This window comes from Aricia agestis, chromosome Z (assembly GCF_905147365.1).
Source record: "Aricia agestis chromosome Z, ilAriAges1.1, whole genome shotgun sequence".
Lineage (NCBI taxonomy): Eukaryota > Metazoa > Arthropoda > Insecta > Lepidoptera > Lycaenidae > Aricia > Aricia agestis.
The window spans coordinates 32556136-32580411 of NC_056428.1; the positions used below are offsets into that span (position 1 = coordinate 32556136).

General features: G+C 36.7%; 2 protein-coding genes across 5 annotated transcripts in view; one reads left to right on the top strand and one right to left on the bottom strand.

Moving 5' to 3' along the window:
* LOC121738565 (nuclear hormone receptor FTZ-F1) overlaps positions 1–17943 on the top strand; it is a 108879-nt gene extending 90936 nt beyond the window's left edge. For 2 of the 4 annotated variants that reach the window (XM_042130723.1, XM_042130722.1), the window contains 6 exons: positions 3962–4220; positions 4412–4512; positions 5335–5477; positions 7027–7086; positions 12505–12554; positions 13700–17943. In XM_042130723.1, coding sequence (XP_041986657.1) covers positions 3962–4220; positions 4412–4512; positions 5335–5477; positions 7027–7086; positions 12505–12553 — 612 coding nt within the window. In that variant the 3' untranslated portion in view covers position 12554; positions 13700–17943. The remainder of the gene's footprint in view (positions 1–3961; positions 4221–4411; positions 4513–5334; positions 5478–7026; positions 7087–12504; positions 12555–13699) is intronic. The other 2 variants (XM_042130724.1, XM_042130725.1) reach the window with 2 other exon arrangements.
* Positions 17944–18571: 628 nt separating this feature from the next.
* Positions 18572–22301, bottom strand: LOC121738572 (3-hydroxyacyl-CoA dehydrogenase type-2). The gene is made up of 6 exons (XM_042130733.1): positions 22141–22301; positions 21573–21737; positions 21163–21327; positions 20545–20673; positions 19614–19722; positions 18572–18778 (listed from the first exon to the last, which is right to left on the bottom strand). The coding sequence occupies exons 1-6, from the start codon at positions 22147–22149 to the stop codon at positions 18591–18593; spliced, it is 765 nt and encodes a 254-aa protein (XP_041986667.1). The 5' UTR covers positions 22150–22301; the 3' UTR covers positions 18572–18590.
* Between the last annotated feature and the right edge of the window lie 1975 nt (positions 22302–24276).

Consider the following 24276-nt stretch of genomic DNA (forward strand, 5'->3'; position numbering starts at 1 on the left):
CTACGGCGCGGTAATAAGAGAGCGCGCGCGAGAGTGATGTTGATGACCTATGCTTTCTCCAGACAGATATGATGTAACGGCGCGGCGTGCGCGGTGCGGGGCGGCAACGCTGCACTTTCGTCGGCGCACTTGACACATTGCCCGTGGCCGAGTTGCCGCGAGAAAGCACTTTTTACCGCGCGCGTAACTGCCTGTAACGGGGACACGACTAGTCGAGCGGCCTTTCGTCGCTTTCTCTTACATAATGTTACCAGTTACGATTAGACGCATAACAACACGATGAACTTGAGCGGACGATGACGCGCGCTCTATCATAATAATATTACGACTTAGGCACAGTGGTCCACTCGTGTTGCGTTTATTGTGTAGCCTTTGAATTACATAATAGAAAGCACCTACTGGCATATCGATCGCACGCTATTAATAAAAGCGTGGCGTAGTAACTGCTTAAAACGTGAAAGATTGATTCAAAAGCGGTCGGAACTAAATATTTCATTAATTTTAGGGCATTCGGCTTATAAAAATATTGCGGTGAACTTTTATACGGCCCAAATACTTTTAATCGAATTTGTCGTGTAAGGAATGAGGCAAGGCTTTTGCAACATATTAAATGACATCGTGCTCCGTCATTTAACGCTCTACATAATTTTATAAGCATTCGATATTTCATGTTGGTAACATAAGTTCGGTCTACATTTTAAAGTTATGTAAAGCTTTCGCGACCTCATAAAATTTGCATCAAACTATTGAGAGCCTGTACCGGTAATGTCGTGCCTTTTGTTACTTTATCTTGCGCGATAATGTCGCTCCATTGTCCTGAATCTCTATTCTCGTTGTCTATTTTAGTATTTCATTTTACATGGCCTCGATAATTTTATTACGAAATTTATGATCGAACAAATTTTACAAGATTTATCCCTATGGAGATAGACAGCTTTTAGGGCGTGGAGCTTTTACGGGACAACTAAATATATTTTAGATATTTCTAATTTCAATACGCAAACCAAACCGCGCAGATAAAAAACAATTAAAATTTTAATTGCAGACGAAGTTTTCAAGCTTTTATTGCTGCAGTTTATTATCAAACAGTGTCATTCGAATCGTTTCAATTAGATACTCGTGATAAAATTAACTTTATTACAGTGTAATTGATAAGAATAAATTGAAATGAATAAGACTTAAACGCGCGCTCCCGCGGTATCACGGTATCAGGAATCGTTTACACATGGAACTTATATTGACGCGTCCGACGTTACTAGCACGAGTTGACGGCACGCGACTTTGACCTAAATACACCTACGGCCGCTAGCTTCTCGAGCCAACGCGGCCGAAAGAATGCTCGACGACGTCCCCTTTAGTGATTCTGTCGTTACGTAACGCCACCTGTATTTTTTAATTAAATCAACGTGGTAATACATATATCGGTAATTTGCGCAAGTGGCGCGTTATGTAGGCGACGGTGGGCTGTATGGAAAGATTCGGTAGTGCGATTTTGGCGATCTCGGTTCATCGTTGAGCAAGCGGTGAGGCAATAGCTGCGAGCACAGACGTAAAAAAAGTACGGACGTAACCTTCTCTAATCACGAGTGAAGCCTAGTTATGGCCGCCCGTGTAGGACGTGTGCGTGATATGAGGGTTGCCATATAAATCATAAATTTCCCTACTTTTAAATTTTGTAAACTCAGACAAGTTAAATGTATTTTTTATACTTAAACATATTTTTATGTTTTTTTTTGCTTCAGAAATGTAAGCGGTTGTTAAAGATGTCATAATGAAAATATTATTTTTATGACACTATAGATAGAAAAAAAACACATGTTACGTACAGAGAAGTATATTATTTACATAACATTATTAGTAATAATGATTATGTACAAACATTTACAATAATAAAATTATTACTAGCTATTTGACCGAGCTTTGCTCGGTATTCGATAAAACACGAATAAAATGACATTTTCTAAAAATAATTCCTAGCTAGACAGATTTATCGCCCCCGAAACCTATATAAGAAACCTGTATACGAAAAGATATAAGATACTTAAGTCCCATTACCCGTTTCATCAAACAATCAAGTAATTTTAAATAAATAATGGCTTGTTAAATCAGTTAACGGCCTGTTAGAGCTATCGAGAGTTCTACCATGCGCTAACGTCAAATCAAATCACATAACATGGTGTTAAATTTATTCCTGGTCTAGAGGTCCATTCAATATTTTCATTCCTACTAGGTCTCAATGACGCTCGAGTGACTACACCAATAGCACCTTCCCTCCCCTACTACTGAAGGAAATCTAAGACAACAATTTTATCTATGGACGCTTCACACCACGTCAGTCTGACCCCGTGCTAAGTACCTGAAGGACTTGTGTTACGGGTACCAGACAACGGAAATATATTTAATACTGTTATACTATACATATATTTAAGATTTTTATTATATGATACACATATTTAATACACACCCATGACCCAGGAACTTTGAAAACTTTTTGTTCCGTCGGCAGGATTCGAACCCGCGACCCCCAGCTTGAAACACCGACAGCCCACCCACTGAGCCACAGAGGTCGTCAAACAACAGTTATATCCACTTTTGTAAATTAAGAAATTAATAGGGGACTATTTTTAGGAAATATATTTATTTTACAGATGTACCATCAAGGAAGTTGATTCCTATGCAACTGACAGACCAACGTTATTTGGTCGAATACTTATGTCAATTCAATGTTAATTGTGATCTGTCGGCTGGGTTTGACGTAACGCAACCAAACTACTTATGTCCCCGATTTGCATAGGAATCAACTTCTCTGATAGTACATAAGTATTTTGTTACACCTAAAAATATGTATTAAAAATAAATACACTCTTATTTCAATAAAAAAAAATCACTTATTAAATATAAAAAATATTATAAAGTTATTAAGTAAAATATGTCCATTTTCGGTAATTCTATAATACAAACTCTCAAAAAAATAATAATTTGTATTAGATTTCGTTTACTGTCTACACCCCTATTATTGTATTCCTGCCTAATTACTGGTCAATAGTATGCTAAATACTTACATGACACTAATAAAAGACAATAAAATTAATTATTTGATTATTTAAAAATAATTTAAAATTTTCCCCGGTTTGGGGAAAATTTCCCCACTTTGTTATGGACATTACTGACCTGTTGAAGTTGAATTAATATTTACATTATTTTATCAAAATACTTTAAAAATATGTTATCTTACCTATGAAATATTATTCCTTGATGTTTTTTGTGTAAGGTTGTATTGTTCTTGCACCATTTTACAACACAAGATGGCATATTTATTTTTATTTATGAATGACAAAGATGTGTCACCGCGATGCAGTCTAATTGCGTAATGGCGGTACGATCGGCTTATTACAGTGCTAGTGTTTGTGCAAGATGTGTACATATGATCGCCTGGGCTTATTAAGGGTGCTTCACTCATTTCTTAATGGCGATCCGTCCGTATTTTTTTTACGTCCGTGGCTGCGAGCTCTAAAATTCAGTTGTAATATTTCGTAAACGGCATTAACGCGCGCGCGCCGCTCCGTGTATTCTAATGCAACCGATAGAATCTGGGTCACGAGTCGCAGTCGCTCGCTACTTGTCAGATAGCGTTCGCTCGTAGATAACACAAAAGTAATAATTCTCGTTAGATACATTTTAATGAACGAGTAGGCGGCGCGTCGCACGAGACTCTACTTCACCATATGCTCGAAGCCCACATTTTTTACACAAGTTGCTCGTAGAACGACACACGAGAAACGGGGTGGATGCCATTGTGTCTTTTACCTTTTGTTACATAAGTATATTTTGTCTGCTGTGCGCTGGGCGAAATCATTTTAGGCAACTTCTTCGTTACTCGTCAGTTCTACGACAACAGTCCCGTCCGCAATAGACACGCTGAGGGAAGGTGCACGAGTAGCAATGCGTCCTTTTGTTGTAGGTCGATGATCAAATGAAGCTCCTGCAGAACTCGTGGTCGGATATGCTGGTGTTGGACCACCTCCACCAGCGAATGCACAACGGCCTCCCGGACGAGACCACCCTTCACAACGGCCAGAAGTTCGACCTTCTCTGCCTAGGCCTGCTCGGCGTCTCCCTCCTCGCCGACCACTTCAACGAGCTCCAGAACAAACTCGCGGAGCTCAAGTTCGACGTCTCCGATTACATTTGCGTGAAATTCCTCCTACTACTAAACCCCGGTCAGTATATTTGTTCACCTCCTAAAACGATGGCTTAAGCGCGAATGTTTTTCACTGTTTAGCTATAGTTATAGTTTTTAGGTGCCGTATTTTATTTTGATGTGACGTTTTATGTCTAGGTGTGTAGTGTGACTGTCTCCACGGTGCAAAATGATGTTGTTTTTGTTTGAAGAGATGTGTTCGCGTTTCAGACGTGCGAGGAATCGTGAACGTGAAGTGCGTCCGCGACGGCTACGAGACGGTGCAGGCTGCGCTGCTGGACTACACGCTCACCTGCTATCCTACCATCCAGGTAAGTTATCGTAGGTAATAGGTAAATATCGCCGCATTTGTTTGTAAATAGACCGTAGGAGGCGTAAGCGGTGAACCCGAACTTTGACGTCCGACATGTTTAATACATGATATCGTCGCGAAACATTTGAATATAACTGTAGCGCACGGTAACAGTGATCCCATTATAATACATAACAGTTCACTATTGAGAAGTTTAGGAATTGTGACATTACATAAATACGTCGCAACATTTTCATCACAATGGCTATTATTGTCTCCAGAATAAACCAGCCAGGCTGATTGATATCGTGTCTATCTACTTTAGAACCACATTGAGGCAGAAACCGGAACGTGTAACATCATCAATGCCCTCTAGTGTTGTACCAGTATCAGTATTGACTATTGTGACTGTTTTCTTTATACTAAATACTTTAGGTAGTTTGATGTCTCACAGTAGGTTTCTATTAGTTAGTAACGAACAGTTTTTCTTAATAAAGGTCTTATAAAGATTTGATTTCAATATAGTCTTATATTGACTAGCTAGCTACTACTACAACCGAGCTAGCATTACTAAGCAAATAACGCAGAATTTTCAAAATGTTCTAACACTACCACTAACTCTACCTCGTACCAAATTTCGGAGCATTCAGATTCTAAAATTGCCTGCTAAATATTAACTTTCCGAAACTCGGAACTCCCCAATAAAAGTAGTAAGCCAACTTTTCGGAATTCCCAAAAACAAATTAGTATTCAGAGTAAAATTTTTTTCAAATCTTTTCTGAACGTTGATACTACTGGTGCCTACCACGGTCTACTAAGCTAAGTCTGTCGAACATTCCAGGATAAGTTCGGGAAGCTGGTGATGATAGTGCCGGAGATCCACGCGCTGGCGTCACGGGGTGAGGAACACCTCTACCAGCGGCACTGCGCGGGGCAGGCGCCGACGCAGACCCTGCTCATGGAGATGCTGCATGCTAAACGCAAGTGAGTATACTTGGTGTTGTTTGGAGTACAGGAGGCCCGGAAGTCAAGGACCCAAGGCGTCGTTACACATAATATGTACACAGAAAATGTCAAAAACTCAGATATACCACGTACCTACACAGAATGCTGTATACTTAATTATCATACACACAGACCAAAATACTCCACTTTGCCTCTCGAAAGAACACGCCTTTTGACGAGATTCGACTAAAACTTTGTGATAGATCATAGACGATAGTTGATACAATAGCGGACGCCTGATCTGGCTACTGGACTAGATTAAAATATGCTTAGATGTTTTTAGGCGCCTAAACAAGAAAACACTCAGATGGATACTAAGATAAGTGTACATGGCTATTTAATATATCTAGAAAATTTGGTAGGTAAATATCATAAAGTAGAGCCTAAGTACCTTTGTGTCGTGTTTTTGTTCAGTTTTTCATCTAGTCAAGATGAAAAACTGTCATTTCTAAAAAGTCCGAAGTCGAGTGTTGAGCACTTTGTAATCGTATAGAGATTTAGGTTACGCTGCTGTATTCCAGACAACCGTTAAACGTATTATCTGAAAATAGAATAATGTTGGAACTTAAAATCAAACAAATGAGTTTCGAGATAAAAGTCAATATCTGTGTTCGATTCTTAATTATAGTCCAGAATTCTATTTTTAAAGCTCTTTCTCTATAACTGCCGGATCGGCATGATAAGGTAAAACACCAATTAATTATTATTGGCGCTTTAAGAATACAGAAAATTCTTTAATAGGCATTTCTTCAAATCATCATTTTTTCAAAAAGAAATATAAGGTGATAATAAGTAAGTGTGACTGACTGACTGCTATGGATGGAATAATTTTCCTATTAAATATAAAGTTGTGTGACTCATGTCTTAATTTGGACCATAATTAGCTGTGTATTAGACATTGCAAGATCCTAAAAATATCAGGGAATTCGTTAAAATCGAAATGAAGATTATTACTAGCTCTAATTCTACTATACTCCACTCGGGCTAACTTGTCGCTAGCGGTCATTGACTCCCTGTCAAAAACTTGTCATTTTCCATATAAACCGCGATTGTCAATCGCGGTTTAGAATTTAGAAGAAGTGTCAGATATTGTCAATCGTGGTTGAATATGGAAAATGACAAGTTTTCCGCTAGCGACAAGTTAGCCCGAGTGGAGTATAGAGCTGTACCAGATTTTCCTAGATAGAGTATTGAAGAGCCAAGTACACAAATACTTACAATTATATGCAGTATAGCAAAGTTACATACAGTACAAGACTAACTTACCCAATACACACAATATCGAGGTTCACTTCTTAGATACCCTAGACACATAATAAGACACATTACAACATAATATAAAATTCCAAACAAAACTTCTGTAAGACGTACTAATGTACTTTAAAATACCATTAGTTATCAACTATCATTAAATGTCTGTCTAGTGTATTTATTTTACTCCGTACCTATTTATATACGTAATAATATTTTTTTATTTGTTTAACCTACGTATGTGGCCAACCCTGGTAAGTTGTACGTCTCGTTCTAGGCCCAATGGCGCCGAAATGGTAAACCGGAATGCAGAGCACACATCAACTCTAGACAGATTGTACGTTATGACATGTATCTATTTTATATGCAATTAATCGCACTCGATAATCACTACACTGGAGTTGTCAGTGCTAAGGCCGTGGCAGCGAATTTCGCGACAGGCGACAGCGTGTTCACAGCGGCGGTGAAGCCAATAGTATTATAATATTGTATAACTTTTTACGACAGCAATGCAAAAAAATATAGAGGTATATAATCAGTCTGTTTAAACTTTCGAATGAGAAATGTTTTTAAATATAAAAAATATCAGATATTGTACAATAATGCTGTTGCTAAATACAAAATCGCCCTGCTGATTGACATGTATTATGCAGCTGTCAACATTCCGATCGTCCCTGCGTAAGCTAGGCTTTCGAAGCGAACGTAATATAATATAACGCTATCCGATAATATTGTAACTTGATTTGGCACCTGTTGTCGCTGCACACGCTTCGAGAGTCTTCCTTTAACGCGAAATTCGAGGCATCGGCCTTATTTATTAAAATCTACCAGCTAACCATCTTAACAAACTGGCAACTCCAAATCACCGCTTGTAACACTACTTATTTCACATACTTATTTCATGTTGTTTTGGCAATAGTAATACGCTTTGTTCACGATATATTTCTCATTTCACCGTGAGTTTTCAACGGTTCCACTATTTCATTGTGAATCATGTAAAATATTAGTTGCGTCATTGTTTCATCCTAAAGTTCACGAAAAAGAGCAGGAGGTAAGTTTAATAAAAGCTGTTTGGTGTTCAATATTCAGAAAAATAAATACTTATACATAATCTTAAAAAAAGAGACTTCAAGACTTGATCGCACTTACCCCCTATATGGGAGGAGAGTCCAAATATAAATAACCAAATATTTCTATTATTTTGGAAACAGGATCTAACTATTTTCGTAATAGTAAGTATTAGGTACATTCGTTTTTACAATTACTGGTTAAACTGATAACCTAATTTTATTTTATAAGATAACTGCTTATTATGATATTTTTGGTTTTCTATTTTAATAGTTTAACACAATTTCATTTCATTAGTGGAACAGTTTTTTAATTAGGGTATTTTTTTATTATAGACAAAAATTAAAAATCAACTGACATTATAGGTACAAAACGCCAACGATTTAAAATATTTTAAACTTACCTATTAACCTACTAGGCTATTAACTTAATCACAATAATAATTATTATATTTAAATTGAGGCAGGTCTACTTTCACACTAAACTATTAGAAAACAGGCTGTTAGAAAATAATTACAAAATCATGATTTTGTATTAAACAATGACGAATAATAAAAATAATTAATACTTAATAAAATTTACCAAAAATTCAAAGAGGAATAACCATAATAATTATTAAGAGGAACAACTATAATAATTATTAGTACACGCAAAATTTTGCAAATTCCTATTTCCGTGAATAAAAAGAAATACTTATTAGATAATATTTAATAACTAAATATATATATATATATATATATATATATATATATATATATATATATATATATATATATATATTTAAGTCAAACCAGGAATCAAAATCTAGTTTTAGCTTGAACTTCACCCAAATTTAAACTTGATCTAGGTCAAAGCATGAAATTAATGGACAAAGAATAAAGCTTACAATCATTAAATTGATTAGATACTTAGTTGTAAATTCGCAAACATTCCCAAATGTGAACCCATACTATAAAAAAAACTCCGTAAAATATTATATACTTACCGATTAAAAAACTAAGCGCACATTAAAAAGTCAGTGTGCTAAATAAACACAACCTTGTTGCCGCATTGTACTACCGACCCCGTTTGTTCTTCCCTCTAGGTCACGTTTTAAATATGTAACAACTCGAGTATTCGTTGTAGCCGTTGTTGGAAATCGTCCCCACAATCACGTGGCGAAAACTCTTTATGATTTAACTGTTTTTTATATTTGGAAGACTTACAGCTTATAGAAGTTACAGTAACAGTACAAACACAAAGCAAATTATAAAGTTTTTACAAGTACGTAAGACGTAAAGTAAAATATAAGCTACGAGTCTCGTGACTCGACAACAAAACAAACAAATTAAGAAACAGCAGTTAATAACAACAACATAATATAATAATACAATACATCACTCACAAAACGCAATAATAGGTCATTGGAATTACTCAACACAAAATATTTAATAACTTTGTTTTACAGTGTTATATTTTTTCTGTCAATTTTTACGGATAATTCAATTTTTTATACCCTCAATCCTGGATTGAGGGTATAAAACCTGTAGCTTCAATGAAAAAAATAAACGCAACAGACATCTGTGAATTTCTCCGGTTAAAGTTAAAGGCTTAAAGCTAAATGACGCCATATTTAACTATAACTTTAACTTTAATTACGCCCCTGGTGCAACCCAACCTTAGACCCAGTTTCATCAAGCAATGTTATATAAATAATGGCTTGTTAAATCAGTTAACGGCCTGTTAGAGCTATCGAGCGTTCCACCATACGCTAATGTCATGTCAAATCACCTAACACGGTGTTAAATTTAATTCCTGCTATGGAGGTAAGTTAAATATTTAACAGGCTGTTATATGAGTCAAAATAACAACTTTCAAAGACAATAATATGCAATATCAATAAAAGAATCTGTTTTGACTTTTGAGCTTAGAGTATACATTAGCAAGCTATAGAGCGCGCGCATCGCTCGTTCCCCGTTGTGCCGATCGTAAGCAGAAGTTCTATAGATACCTGTCAAACGTATAACGCAAGTCTAATGATGTTCCATTCGCCATCGTTTGACGCTTATAGGAAAATATGTTCACACTCGTGCTTACAGTTCATACCTTGTTAGAAGCACTCTATAGCTTGCTATAATGTATACTCTATGCTTTTGAGTCTTTCCGCCATGTTTCCGCTACGTCCTTAATATTAATTATTTTCATAGTTATGAATAATTATTTATTTTCACTTTGTCAAAAATTCAGCCTTCGGATTTTCCTTGACATTGCAAATATACTAACTTGTATAATAATTACCAAACCGAAATATGTAAATAAAAGTTTGTATTATGATTCATGTTGTCAGCTTTGACAGATAAGAATTATTAACCTGGTAAATTAAGAACTATTATAGCGTAACAAATGTATGCGATCAGTGATATTTTAATTTGGTCGCATTATCTACTATTATACTACTATGGAAGAAAGTGACACATTGCAGCAAACATGTCGTATTAATCTTGTACATTGCAATTTCGTCGCCTTATAACAAGAATGAACGAATTGATAGTTGTTCACTCGTTGTTCACTTAACATTGCATTTACTAATCCGCTGTTAAATTTTTACTGTGGGACATAAGTATTTTAACAGTCTGTTTAATTTTCTAAGCTCCGTTAAGTAATGCCTTGTTAGGATTTAACAAACAGAGGTTGGCGAATTGGGTCTTAATCTCTGTACTACAGATATAAGTACACAATTTTTGGTAAGTATTATTATTTCCATATTCCATTTAACTTGTGGAATCCCACTTCTGATTCGATGGTCCTTATAAATTACAACCCGTATTAGAGACGTTTTTACCCTAGGATCCTTACTAAGTATTTGTCTATGTCACCAAAATGCTATAGACATAATTAGCCCTATAAATCAATGCCTTAGCTGGCATTGATTTTTTAATGATGATTGATGCACGAATATCTGTCATCGCTAAGTGTTACGACAATAAATGCTAAAATCGAAATTAAAACACAATATTTTAGTTCACCTATAAAAAAAAACGCGGTTTTTGTGCCGTTTTGTACATCTACTATAGTGCGCGAGTGACTCAAACTTGGCCTTTGAACGTACGTTTCTTTCAATAATGTGACTACTAGAGCCATCTGTTATTGTGTTTGAAAAACGCTTTAATATTAGTTGGTGAGGTGTTACAACTTTCAGTATTATTATCATTGTTTGAAAGTATATAATAATATTGTAGATAAAAGTTATTTAGATTTTGTAGTTTTATTGAAAGTTATTTAAAAATATTTATATATTAATAAGGTAAATTTAATAGGTATATTAATCACAAGTTCACGGTCTTAAGTTTTAGTAAATGAACTATAAATATAAAGTTAAATTTAAGTTTATAGTTATTCTATATACTGACATGTTTAATGAACTTAACTGCAATAAATTGGAATTAAGATGCAAGCCACATATTAAATAGTGCTTAATTTATGGCAAATTTTTCAGGGCACAGCTTATTTCTTATAATGACTTCCAGGCTCGAGGCGTCCAGCTATAAGTAGATACTGTGCGTGCCTTTAGTTTGTAAACCAATATTGCCAAAAGTTTTCGATGTAGCATACGAGTAGGTACAGGACTAATGAACATAATAATACGACTAAGGTTGGGTTGCACCAGAGGCGTGGTTAAAGTTAAAGTTATGGTTAAGTATAGTTAAATATGGCGTCCTTTAGCTTTAACTTTAACCTTAACTATTAGGAGAAATTCACAGATATCTGTTGCGTTTATTTTTTCATTGAAGCTACAGGTAACGGGATTGAGGGTATAAAAAAATTTAATTATCCGTAAAATCGAGAGGAAAAATCTCTATCTGAAAATTTACTATGTTTTACAGTGTTAAACATAGTGAATTTTCAGATATATGTATGAGCGGAGATTAAGTATGGCGTTTTAACTTTAACCAAAGAGTTGACATTTTGCACTGTAGTTAAAGTTAGTTGGTGCAACCCAACCTAATAGATTGCGTATAGTTTACACGAGTAGTTATTGGGCAGATTTTCGTATAGCTTACACGACTAATAGAAATATTTGCGTATAATTTACACGACTAATAGGCATATTTTCATATAGTTTACACGACTACAATAGTCATTTTTGCGTATAATTTACACGACTAATAGTCATTTTTGCGCATAGTTTACACGACTAATGGACATACTTGTGTATAGTTTTCACGATTAATGCACAGACTTGCGTATATTTTACACCACTAATGGACGGATTTGCGTATAGTTAATATTTACAGACAATAATATATTTGCGTAATAGTTTACACGACTAATAGGCATATTTGCGTATAGTTTACATATCCTTTTTTCTGTATAGTTTTCACGACTAATTGACAGACTTGATTATATAATGGACGGAATTGCGTATGCCGTATAGTTTATACGACTAACAGACATTTTATTTGCGTATAGTTTACACAATTAATGGACATATTTGCGTATAGTTTACACGATTAATAGGCATATTTATTTGCGTATAGTTACATAGCCTTTTTGCGTATAGTTTTCACGACTAATGGACAGACTTGCATATATAATGAACGGAAATGTGTATAGTCTATACGACTAACAGAAATTTTATTTGCGTATAGTTTACACGACTAATGGACCTTTTCGGCGTATAGTTTACACGATATTTTCCTTGTGTCAGGTGCGGTTTCCTGCCGAACGACACGATTGAGCCGCATTCGCCCATCTAGAGTAAGCAACGACCAAAGTTCTGCACATTTTGCACTGTATTACTGCAGGCACGACTATAGTTGCACTTTTAGGGCAAAACACTTTGCCAATTGTACTCTGCCAGTTTTTACTACTTAAGATATTTTAACCTCAACACACTTATCAGTTATCACACTCGCTTTAATGCAATTTTCATAAGACTTATCTTTATGCTGTATGGACGTATAATCTGCTTATGAATTTGCTTTTTCTCGTTCTAGAAAACCCACAACGAAACAAGAACTATATATTAAAAGTTATACCTCTGTACATGTAGTCTTGATTCACTTTATCTAAAATTTGCTTTATCTAATAGTTACTAGCTATTTCCGTACATTTTAAGAATTTTTAACTTTGTATCTTCATCAAAATAAAAATAAAATTTACATAATGAAGATCCTTTACTTGTAAAAAAGTACGATATAAACATTTTTCAATGAATTTATTTTGGTCTTCAACTGGCTAGCGTGCGTTTGGGCTTGTAAAGTGTTTTTCCTGTTAACCAAAATGTGTAACAAAAGTTTTGAGTTTACAATGCGGCTTGATTGTTTGTCAAGTTCAAGAGGAAGCGAGGGCTTACTTAACTTTAGGAATTTTAAATGTATATAATCTACCTTTAACCTCGATATTACATGGATCATGACTAACTTAATTACACCTTAAAAATCCGACTTCATTTTAAGGTGTTGGCTGAATTGCACAATCTAACAGATAATTAAATGATGAGAGTATTTTTTGTTTCATAACCTAGTCAGTATGAAATGTACTATCAGAGAAGTTGATTCCTATGCAAATCGGGGACCTAAGTAGTTTATTCTGTCTACTCTGGTAGTTTGGTCGCGTTACGTCAAACCCAGCTGACAGATCACAATTAACATTGAATTGACATATTCGACCAAATAACGTTGGTCTGTCAATTGCATAGGAATCAACTTCCTCGATGGTACATTATTTTGTTGTTTTTTATTTATGTAAATTACCCCATTATCGGCACAGTCTAAAGTAACAAATAACAATATAATCATCTGTACAAATCACTGTTTTTATGATGATTGTTATATTAAAGGTTATGTTACCTACCTCATGTTTTGAGTGTCACATAATTATTGTATTGACGTTGTTTTCAGATCCTGAAATACCAGTGAAGATAGCGAGTTAATAGAAGATGCGCCAAGCGCAGGAAGCACATCGGATTAGAATATTACAAATCATTAATTATTATTTAGTTTTAGTTTTAACATGGTGTGTGATTATACATGAAATAAGTTATTGCGCCGCGCGCGCCTAGTCCCAATACAGATAATTATCTGCCTAATCTCTTAAAACATAAAAAATATTTAACACCTCCTCAAATAGCTCTACGGTTAATTTATTGAGCAGTGTATGTCGTTACAAGTTGTACCTATCTTATACATGTACGGATCCGAAGCGGGGCAGTAAAATGTTACAGTACATATTTTAGGAAAGCGTCTGTGATTTTAAACGAAGAAATTTGATGATCAGTTTTAATGTAAGTGGAGATGATCATGTGTATGTATATGTTAGTTTTAGATGTAAGTGCGCGTAGTACCGAGTCGAGGCTCGCATTGTTTCACTACTTGCAGTACACGGTTTAATACTTTCGAGACTTAAGCACTTTACTTTAGAAGTAAGAGCTGTCTTCACTATAGTAGGAGTCCGCGGCAGTTAGACGCGGCTGAACTTTATTGGCTGGAAATGTTAAGATTTTATTGAAAGTTGATATTTAAAATTAAAATTTCTCTATATATGTATCATTATATGCTAAGTAAAAATATTCGTAATGAAATCGTGTTTAAAATTTTACAGTTGTTCCATAAAGATGTTTATCTGAATGTTGTAATTCTATATTAATTTTATCGGCCGTACCAGTACAAATGGATAGTGTTTGTAAATATTATAATAGCGTTTAACAGTGATTTATGCTACTTATATATTGTAATTATGTAAAAAATTATCTCAAATACGTGCAAAAGAGAGCCTTAAAAATCATAGATTTTTAAATAACCTTTGGGTACTAGCGTCTTTGGGTCTGTGACCGAAAATGACAATGTATTTTTATAAATCATATTGTTCTTTATTAACATATAAAATATGTTATTAAAAGTACATTATTTCGTATTTTTCTAACATAAAATTATAGTAGCGTACGTACTCAAAACATTACTATCACCTTGTTGCGGAGTCGCTTAAACTTATATTTAATAAAATAGTGTTATATTATCATTGTGTGATACCTGCCTACAAATGCGTTACAAATTTGATTTGGGAACGTTTTATTTTTGTAATTTTTTGGTCGCCGGTTGTATGGCATACGGGTGTGGCCGAGAGGCACGGGGTTCGCACTCCCACGCCGCTCGACCGACACCCCTTTTACCGCATATATTGACATCATTATATAATCATTAATAAAATATAATATATAAATAATATGTGATTGACAGTTTGTATTAATTATGAATGTTTATAATTTAATTATATAGCCCCTCGCACCAAGTGCATATGTACAGTAGAACGCATCAACGACTAAATGTACATATAATTATAGATGTTGTATTTTCAAACGTTCGGTTTTACCCAAGGTAAATGTTATTTTGGAGTACGACGGCACCACCTTTTGTCTTTTATACCGTCCAGTGAGAACTAATTTTATCGACAATCGTTTACGAGACCCAGTCTATTCGATCGCGTAAAGAAGCTATTGCACGTTACGAGTCCAACACGGTAGCGGCAAAACCACGGGAAACAGTACCTGGCGTAGTATTAAAATTATATAAAATATATAGACGAAGTTCCGCGAATAGTTGCGGCGGTTATAATGTCGGTGTTAAAGTTACAAACTACAAAATCGACGTTAGTGCTCGTGTTAGCCGCATAGAACAACGTTCAAGTAGTCCTCGCTGTTTTAATATTAAATACCTAATCGATTTGTATTTCTTTACGTAGACTGTAAACTTTGGTTGGTCTATGAATTGGTAGTGTGTAATTTTAAATTTCGTTTGTATTAAAGTTTATAAAATGTGACATGGCACAGATATGGAGCTGTTTAACCACACGCTCGTTAAAATTAAAAAAAACGTCAGCGGTTAGTCTCATTAATTTTTGTCATCCTTCTCTTTTCGACGAACGTCAATAAGTGCGACAAAAGATTTGAAAATATAATTATATTTACACCGTGGGTTCCTTTTGGCACTTCGAAACAGTTTGTGATGAATTGAATTAAGAAAACTCGTTGTCCACTTCAGCTTTAAGTATTTAGTGCTTCATCTTATTTAAATTCTGTAATATAGCTCGTTGGAGCGTCGTGCTAGGTAGTAGCCCGCCTTCGGCTTACGATTAATTTAGGGTTCCGCCCCCCGCCTGCCGCGCACCCCCAGAATTACCATCCCATGTTACCATTATATTATACAGTATTTATATATTTGTACACATTTTGTTAATCGATTTCGTAACAGTATTATTTTTTACCACTTTTCGCGCGGGGGGAGCGGCGCCGGCGGAGGGCGCCACACGAAGGCCACATTAGCATAGTAAATTAACGAATACGAATGATTCGAGTGGTTGTATGCAATTTTTATAAAATATTTTCTTTATCGATCCGTCGGTACGAAAGTCGTTTTCACAATCATCAGTTATATTTATTGCTATTCTACTAACCCAATAACGGCAGGAGAGTTAGTCGTGTGCCATTAGTTAAGTGTTTGTACAGGGTTCGTAGGTGGCGGCACAGGCGCGGAACTTCACTCGCATACTCGACATCCGCTCGTTCAAAATAAGACAATAACGGCTAGTAAAGGTGCCCCTCCACGCGATATCTCGTCGCTCCGACCCTACCGTTCGCTCGGTTCAATCGATAGCTATATCCATGCTTATTATACCTACTATCTACTAGTAAGTCTAGGTTGTAATATACGTCGTATGTTTTACGTTAGCGTCGGTGTAAGTAATATCTATATTTATGAATTACGATAAGTATTTTTAGATGTTACACGAAAATCTGTGTTCTTTGTAAGTGTAAATTTTCAGTTCATTAGATCGTATAAGCGACGGGGGCCGTCGGCGCATCCGCCGTGACCGCCCGCGCCGCGTCCACATCGACGTTACAAACTATCACAGTACATATTACACTCGTGCAATATTTTGTATTCATTTTGATCTGTATTTAAGTGGAATTGCAATACGTCGTTACGTAATAGCAGGGGCGATACGTCGATGTGGGGTCGGCGCGGACGCCCTAGTAGTGACGCAGCCCGCCCGCTCTTGGCTTCTGTTACTTCGCTCAGATTCGTTCCCACGATGCGCTCGCATCTCCGCTCGCTCGTACGCGCCGGTCGGCCGGGTCGGATCTCGAGCGGCCGGGCCGGGGGTCGCGACCCGGGTCGCGTCACACACATTCCAAACTAACAGTGATCGTGCGCTCGGTGACGCACGGTGACACGCGCTATCGGCGACAAACGCGTTACACTATGTAAGTTAACCACTTTGTTGTTCATTAACGATAAGTTAGATTTTAATCTCAGTCGATGTTGTTTATTTTAGTCTGTGTATAGTATTCTATGGTTTTAAGTTTTGTGAGAACGTGAATTTGAGCGAATCTGCGGGCGCGAAGCCTGCGAAGGGTTCGCGTTAGTTGTAAATTTTAAGTACCTAAGCGATTATTTCTGTTGCACCTAACTTTAATTCGCGAGCCGTGTTAGTTATATTTTATTAATTGTACATATAGATAGGGCGAGGTGAACAGTTTCGTTCGACCGGAACGGTCACCGTTGAATCTACTCGGACGGGGCTGGCGAACTACCGATGCGATGTTGCATTTGCTGTTGATGAATTTAATAAATCTATCTGATACCATAGATATACGGCTATTTATGTGTTAATGTTAGGGAGGGGGTGAGTCGTGTCGGGCGGGGGCCCCGCGGGGTTCGACGATCGAATAGCCGGGTTCCGACGCGGAGCTCCCGCTACACCCGGCCGCCGCTCGAGCTCTCGACCCGTTTTATTGTTACTAATATTAATAATTAATTAATCGCATTATTTCAGCCGCTGAAGTGTTCCTACATTAACTGAAGCTCCCTCGCACATCACATGAAGCATCACTCGTTACGATTAACGTGACCGCCTCGCCGTCAGTTCAGTTAATGCAGGAGCACCTGTAATGACCTACTGCATAATATTATGTGTCGTTACCTCACACTTCTGTTTCATATTTTTACTGGTTTATTTATAAAGGTCACGAATTGTAAGTCATGTTAGACCGCTACTTAGTACACGCGTGGCGGCGCGGTGTATATCGAGCCGGCGGCCTGTGTGCTCCGTCGCCCGTTAATGTAGAAATAAATAATATTTTCGTTTATATTGTTGTATTTTCTTTACCTCTGGTACAATCCTTTAAGCTTAAGACGGTTCAGAGAAAGGAGTGTGATTGCTGATGCCTTTGTTGTCAAACTTAGTCGGAATCCTTACAGATTTTGTTATCAAGGTACCTGGTACACGCCTAAACGGTCTGCCCCTTGTACGAAATGAAATGAAAATATAAGGCTCGCTGAGCGTAGCAATTTTATCGAATAAGACCCAATAGAATTGCTAGGCATAGCGAGGTCAGGCAAATAAAGCGATTCTATTGGGTCTTAAAATCACATTCCTCGCATCTCACGGCAAGGCCACAAGCGGCCCCGGGCGGCCGTAGACTTCTCAAGCGATACTATGTATTACAATATTGAAGATAAAGTTTAAAATCATATGACGCTGAAAGTGCTCGCCTCGCCGCTGCCATTCCGGTGTGATTTTTGTTCCATCCGATACTCGCATATTCTTATAAAAATGCTAAGCAACTGCTTTGTAGAGCTTAATTCTTACCAACTCTAACCACCATACTAGTTACTACAACTATTACCTACTAATATATATTTCTTAGTCAAAGCTACTAGTTACTACTAATCGTTCACTAGCAGAAATATCAACATCTAAACTAAAACACTAAAACTACTTCAGGACTTTTAATTACGGTAAACGAAGCGCGGCATCAAGTCGTATAGTTTCACCGTTCAGCATGGTATTCTGAATGATGTGTTGCACCAGCATGGCGTATTCTTCCACCCTGCCTGCTCTTTTTGGAAACTGATTGGCGCTTATCAAGCTGTCACCAACTTTCTTTTCCAAAGATGAAGTCATGGGAGTGCTGTAGAAACCTGGAAAAAATAATTAAAAATAATTAGAAGCATATTATCAGTCATTTCAACAGTTGGATAGATGCTATTTTCCAGTCTTCTAGCAAGAATCAACTCCAAAACAGTAATTACTGTATTTCGCATTTAACACGATGTGGCGATTCATAGAATGTCGCCTTTTAGGTTTAGAAACTTTGTTGAATCTTATAAGAATTATATTAGGTACTAGATGACGGCCGTTACTCCGTTACGCCAAAATGTGTTTATCGCGCGGGAATCGTACATTTTTTTCCGGATAAAAAGTATCCTGTCCATTTCCGGGACTCAAAGTATCTCCATGACCAACAAAATCCGTTCAGCGGTTTGGGCGTGAAGAGGGATCTAACCGACAGACACACATTTTTGCCTTTATAATTTTAATATTGATCAAAACATTGATATTATGACTATAAAGTAAACAAGGTTACGTCCCATAATTTGAAAACTGATAAAAAGATCAAATGTTAGTCATACTATTGAATTGACGTCACATTATTTCTAAGTTGCGTTCTGAAATCAGCGTTTAAGATCATAAGATCTGTTTTTATTTTATACATCTGCATAGAGAAACTTATACTTAAATAGAATAACAGTCTATACTCGAAAATAAATTATTTTCTTTTTCGGTTAGAAGCTAGTCAACGACTAGCTTCTTACTAATGTCTTTACTGTGCCAAAAAAAAATGTATTGTCGAAACTCTACAGTTTCCACTCTAGAGCGGAAGACTGCAACAGCAATTATACAACTGCGTCTTAAACTTTGCACTTGGCATCCCTAGTATCTACCTTATATGTTTATTATGTATTTTCCACTAACCTGGAGCAATAGTTACGACTCTGATGCCTTGACTCGACAGATCTCTAGCTATTGGTAGAGTCATTCCCACTATAGCCCCTTTTGATGCCGAGTAGGCCGCTTGACCTTTCTGAAAAGTAAATATATCTAATCTCATTATGTTATATAACACAAAGGTGACTGACTGACTGATATAGTGATCTATCAGCGCACAGCCCAAACAACTGGACGGGTCGGGCTGAAATTTGGCATGCAGGTAGACGTTATGACTTATGAGGTAGGCTAAGAAAGGATTTTGATAAATTCTACCCCAGAGGTAAGAAAATAGGGGATGAAAGTTTGTATGAAACTTTGTCAATTTTAAACCGATCAGGCTGAGACTTTAGTACCTGATTAACCCATCGATCGTGGAATAACGAGACACAATAGCTTATCTATTGTTATCGCGGCCGGATGCGGCCGCTTAGGGCTTTATGAATAAATATATAATACTTCTTAATGCGTATAAAATCATACTTAAGGAAAATTAATCTACCAGCTCAACGGTTTCTTCTAGAAATGTGAAAAATTCACGAGAGTAGGAAAAACCTATGCTGAATTTAAAAGTAAAACTATCACGGCTAAGAAGACTTCATAAGTTATTAACTACGTTATTAACTAAAAAAATGTATTCGACAAAGTATAGTAACTTTTCGTTCAAATTCCTTTGAACGTAACTGTGATGATGTTGTTAGTTATAGTAAACACGTCATAAATGTTCTGTCACTGACCAAAAATTACCGGTACTTAGGGTACTACGGAACCCTATACTATTGCGCGTATCCCGACGTGCCCGACAATTGCATGCATCAAATAACAATTTGTATTAGATCTAATGCACAGTATAGTAGTATATTAATAATGCACAGTATACTAGTATATATTTAATATTTATAAATATTAAATATAGTACCTGTCCCTCGAATGCGGCGATGCTGGCAGTGTTAACAATAACACCCCTCTGTCCGTCCGCGTCGGGTGCGTTCTTGCCGATCAAACCGGCGGCCAGACGGATCACATTGAAGCTTCCGATCAGGTTGATCTGGATTTGAACACAGAGTGATATTGGTGTCTACAAAAATTTCGGTAATGGTGACTGGTTTCATAGAAAGCAGGCACCTAGGCAGAACTTAGGGTGAAGCCAAGCCAAAAGATGACGACGACGACTGAAATTCTGTGACTCACAACTCACAAATTACGCTCGTTCGGCTTCACCCTTAAGGGTTATTCTATAGTGCCCATCATCCATCAAACTCTTTTCCTTTAGGTACTCGCATACCCAGCGAGGCGGATTACTGACAACAGCTGTCGCCTATGCTAAGACCATGAAAGCAAGCGTAAAACCGACTTTTACATGCTCATTGCCCATGTGACCCATGCATCTTTCTTGTCAGACCGAAGGCGATCAGCCCGCTTTGACCTAGAACTTAAATAAACATTTTTGTTATGTTAACGCGGGAATCGAACCCACGTGCCACTGAGTCACTCGATCATGGAGATGCCCAAGTACAAAATATACAAAATGACTAACATTGACGACTCTCTGGAAAGCTTCTAGGTTGTACGCTTCGTTCTTCTTGAAGTTGTAGGTGAGGGCACCATGCAGCACTCCCGCGCAGTTGACAGCTACGTCCAGCCTTCCGAACTTGTCCACCGTAGCCTGTAGAGCATTCTTCACGTCGCTCTCTGACGTCACCTACAACATGAGTAAATAAAACCATCAAAAACCTATCCTTTAGCTACTTAACAGCAAGCAGCAGCGCAAGACAAAGTTAACTATGAGTTTAAATAGTTATTTATGAACGAACGCAGCGCATATTTCCATGGAGCAAAATGTAAGTTTTTTAATAAATTTGATGTAGGTCCTAAACATTTTAATTTTGTACATGTAGTGATTAATCATTCAGTCCTTTACGGTAGGAAAGGGCCATTTAAACTTACATCAACTGGCACGAATGCCGCATTTTCTCCCATAGACTTAGCCACCTCATGGCCCTTGCTGTTGGGCAGGTCACATATGACGATCCTACCCCCTTGCTTGATAAGATATTCAGCTGTTCCTCGTCCTAGTCCGGACGCACCTCCAGTCACTAGACCTACGAGACCCTAGAATTTTGTGTTTGTTTATAGTCTTAAATGTTAGGTAGTTATCAGTTATACTCTAGTTACTATTTTTTATTTGCTAAGCTTTAGTCTGTAGCTCTAGCCGGCAAAATTCGGACGGTAAGACGTACAGGGTACATTTTCATAAGTCAGGAATGAACCAAGAACAATCGCAATTTATTCATAATATTTTTAAATAATATCACTAGACAAATTCTAATAAGAAAAAGCAAATTCACTAAAATAAGTTAAAAGTTTTAAGTTAGACCTTCGCAACGTGCATAATATAGAGCTACAAATTATTATAGGACTTATAAATATGTATGTTGTTGCAAATTGATGCTTGGTAGGTATAATGTAACCAAGAATAGAGCTAGCGGCATTATTTGAATCAAAATCTTATTACCTTCAACATAATGTGACCGTTCTAATCGTCGAAAAAACACAGCAGCAAATAGAACTACTTTTGAATAAACTACGTGTAATACTGATAAAAGTTGTATTAAATTAAGTGGATACAACACTCTTATCTTGTTGACTACGACCGTTTGCACTGAATTATGTAATATTATTAACTTTGCTCTGCCTAATTATACAAGACCGACTAAAGTAATGTATGTGCATCGAAATTAAATGACGTAGGAACTTATTCGTGGATACAACAGCGAGTTATCACGCTAAAATTAAGTAATTAATATTTAAAGTAGCAAAAGAAGCACGCCTTATTACACACAGTTTTATATAAGCACATCAGAATAAGCATTTATAAAATTAAAATCAACTTAGGCTTCCTTATATAAACTTTACTGTTATGGACTCTACGCTTCTATGAGAGAGACTTGAACCCTAAAAGAGGGGCCACAATTATTATTATTGATAAAGGTCAAGAAACGAAAAAAATTGCCAATTGAATTAAATTAAAAATTAAGTACGAATTTTTGCCATTTGTTTGCAATACAATATTTTTACAACTAAAAATTATTAATTTTTTATTCTTTATAAACACCTAGCTTATGAAAAATCTGATTTGCCCCCCCCCTGGCCCAGAACCTGGGTGATTTGCCCCCCCCCCCATTAAGGCGGGCGTAACTTTCTGCCGCGCACTGTAAAACTCTGGAACGAACTGTCACCAGCAGTATTCCCGGACCTATACGACCTGCAAACCTTCAAGAAGAGAGCGTATTCCCTCTTAAAAGGCCGGCAACGCACCTGCAGCTCTTCTGATGTTGCGAGTGTCCATGGGCGACGGTAGTTGCTTTCCATCGGGTGACTCACGAGTCACGACTCACAAAATTACGCTCGTTTGGCCTCACCCTAAGGGTTCCTTGTTGACTACGGAACCCTAAAATATGCGTCATGTCGAATTTTTTTTTATGAAATAAGGGGGCAAACGAGCAAATGGGTCACGGCTCACGGTTCACTGAATAATTAAATTAATCAACAATCTTGCGCGTAAATAAATAGTACGAGCACACCCGCGTGCACTGTGCAGTGTTCGCTGTAAATAAGAACAAGTATGACATGTCCGTGTTCGCGTGGAATGGCGCGTAATTTCAAACGCGGTACAAGACGGTAAGTATAGATGTCCGCATCTGGCACAGTAAAATTTAATACAAACAGACAGACGATCGACAGACCGAAACTATAAGGGTTCCTTGTTGACTACGGAACCCTAAAAAGTAGGTAAGCACAAATCTTGCGAAAAACTTTGGTGCTCGAAGTTGGGCTTTGAGTGAGATTTCAAAACTTTGGTGCTCGAAGTTGGGCTTTGAGTGAGATTTCGTGCGTCTACTAACATGAACGGAAGGTGTCGCGTCGAACTGGCATCGTTGCATACCAAAAATTACCGTTAAAAATATCAGTATTAATAACGTTATTTTTATACTATAGGTATCTAAAAATGTTACCCACAGACTTGTATGAATATTAACGAAATGTGTCACGTCGAACTGGCAACGTCGCATACCAGAAAATAACGATATTTTTACCGGTAATAATAACGGCATTTTTAAACTATATTTAAATGTTATGTTACCTACTAGATATCGTTAAAAATATCGTTAAGCTACCCTTATAAAAATAACGGTACGTAACAGTAATTTTTCTAGTAATCGATAACGTTATGAAGCCATGATATGCTGGCAACATTTTTACTTTAGCATACAAACTTCAAAGTTTTGAAACCGACTTTGTAATTTTAAATTTCTTTAGTTTAAAACAATTTCTATAATGTATTACGACATAAGAATAGTTCTAAGATCAAAGATGACGTTTATAGTAACATTTGATGATTCTGCTATTTGACAGAAAAGCAATTTGGATTTATTGGACCATTTTTACGACTTTTCATAGAAAAATGTCAAACAAATGAATTGCTTAGTACGAATCATTAAATGAATTGCACGTTAAGAGAAGTTTAAAAATGAATCGTAAATGATTCATTGTATGATTCAACTAAGCGACCATTTTAGCCCCGCCGTACATTTTTCCGGGATAAGTATCCTATGTCCTTTCCCGGGACTCAAAGTATCCCCATACCAAA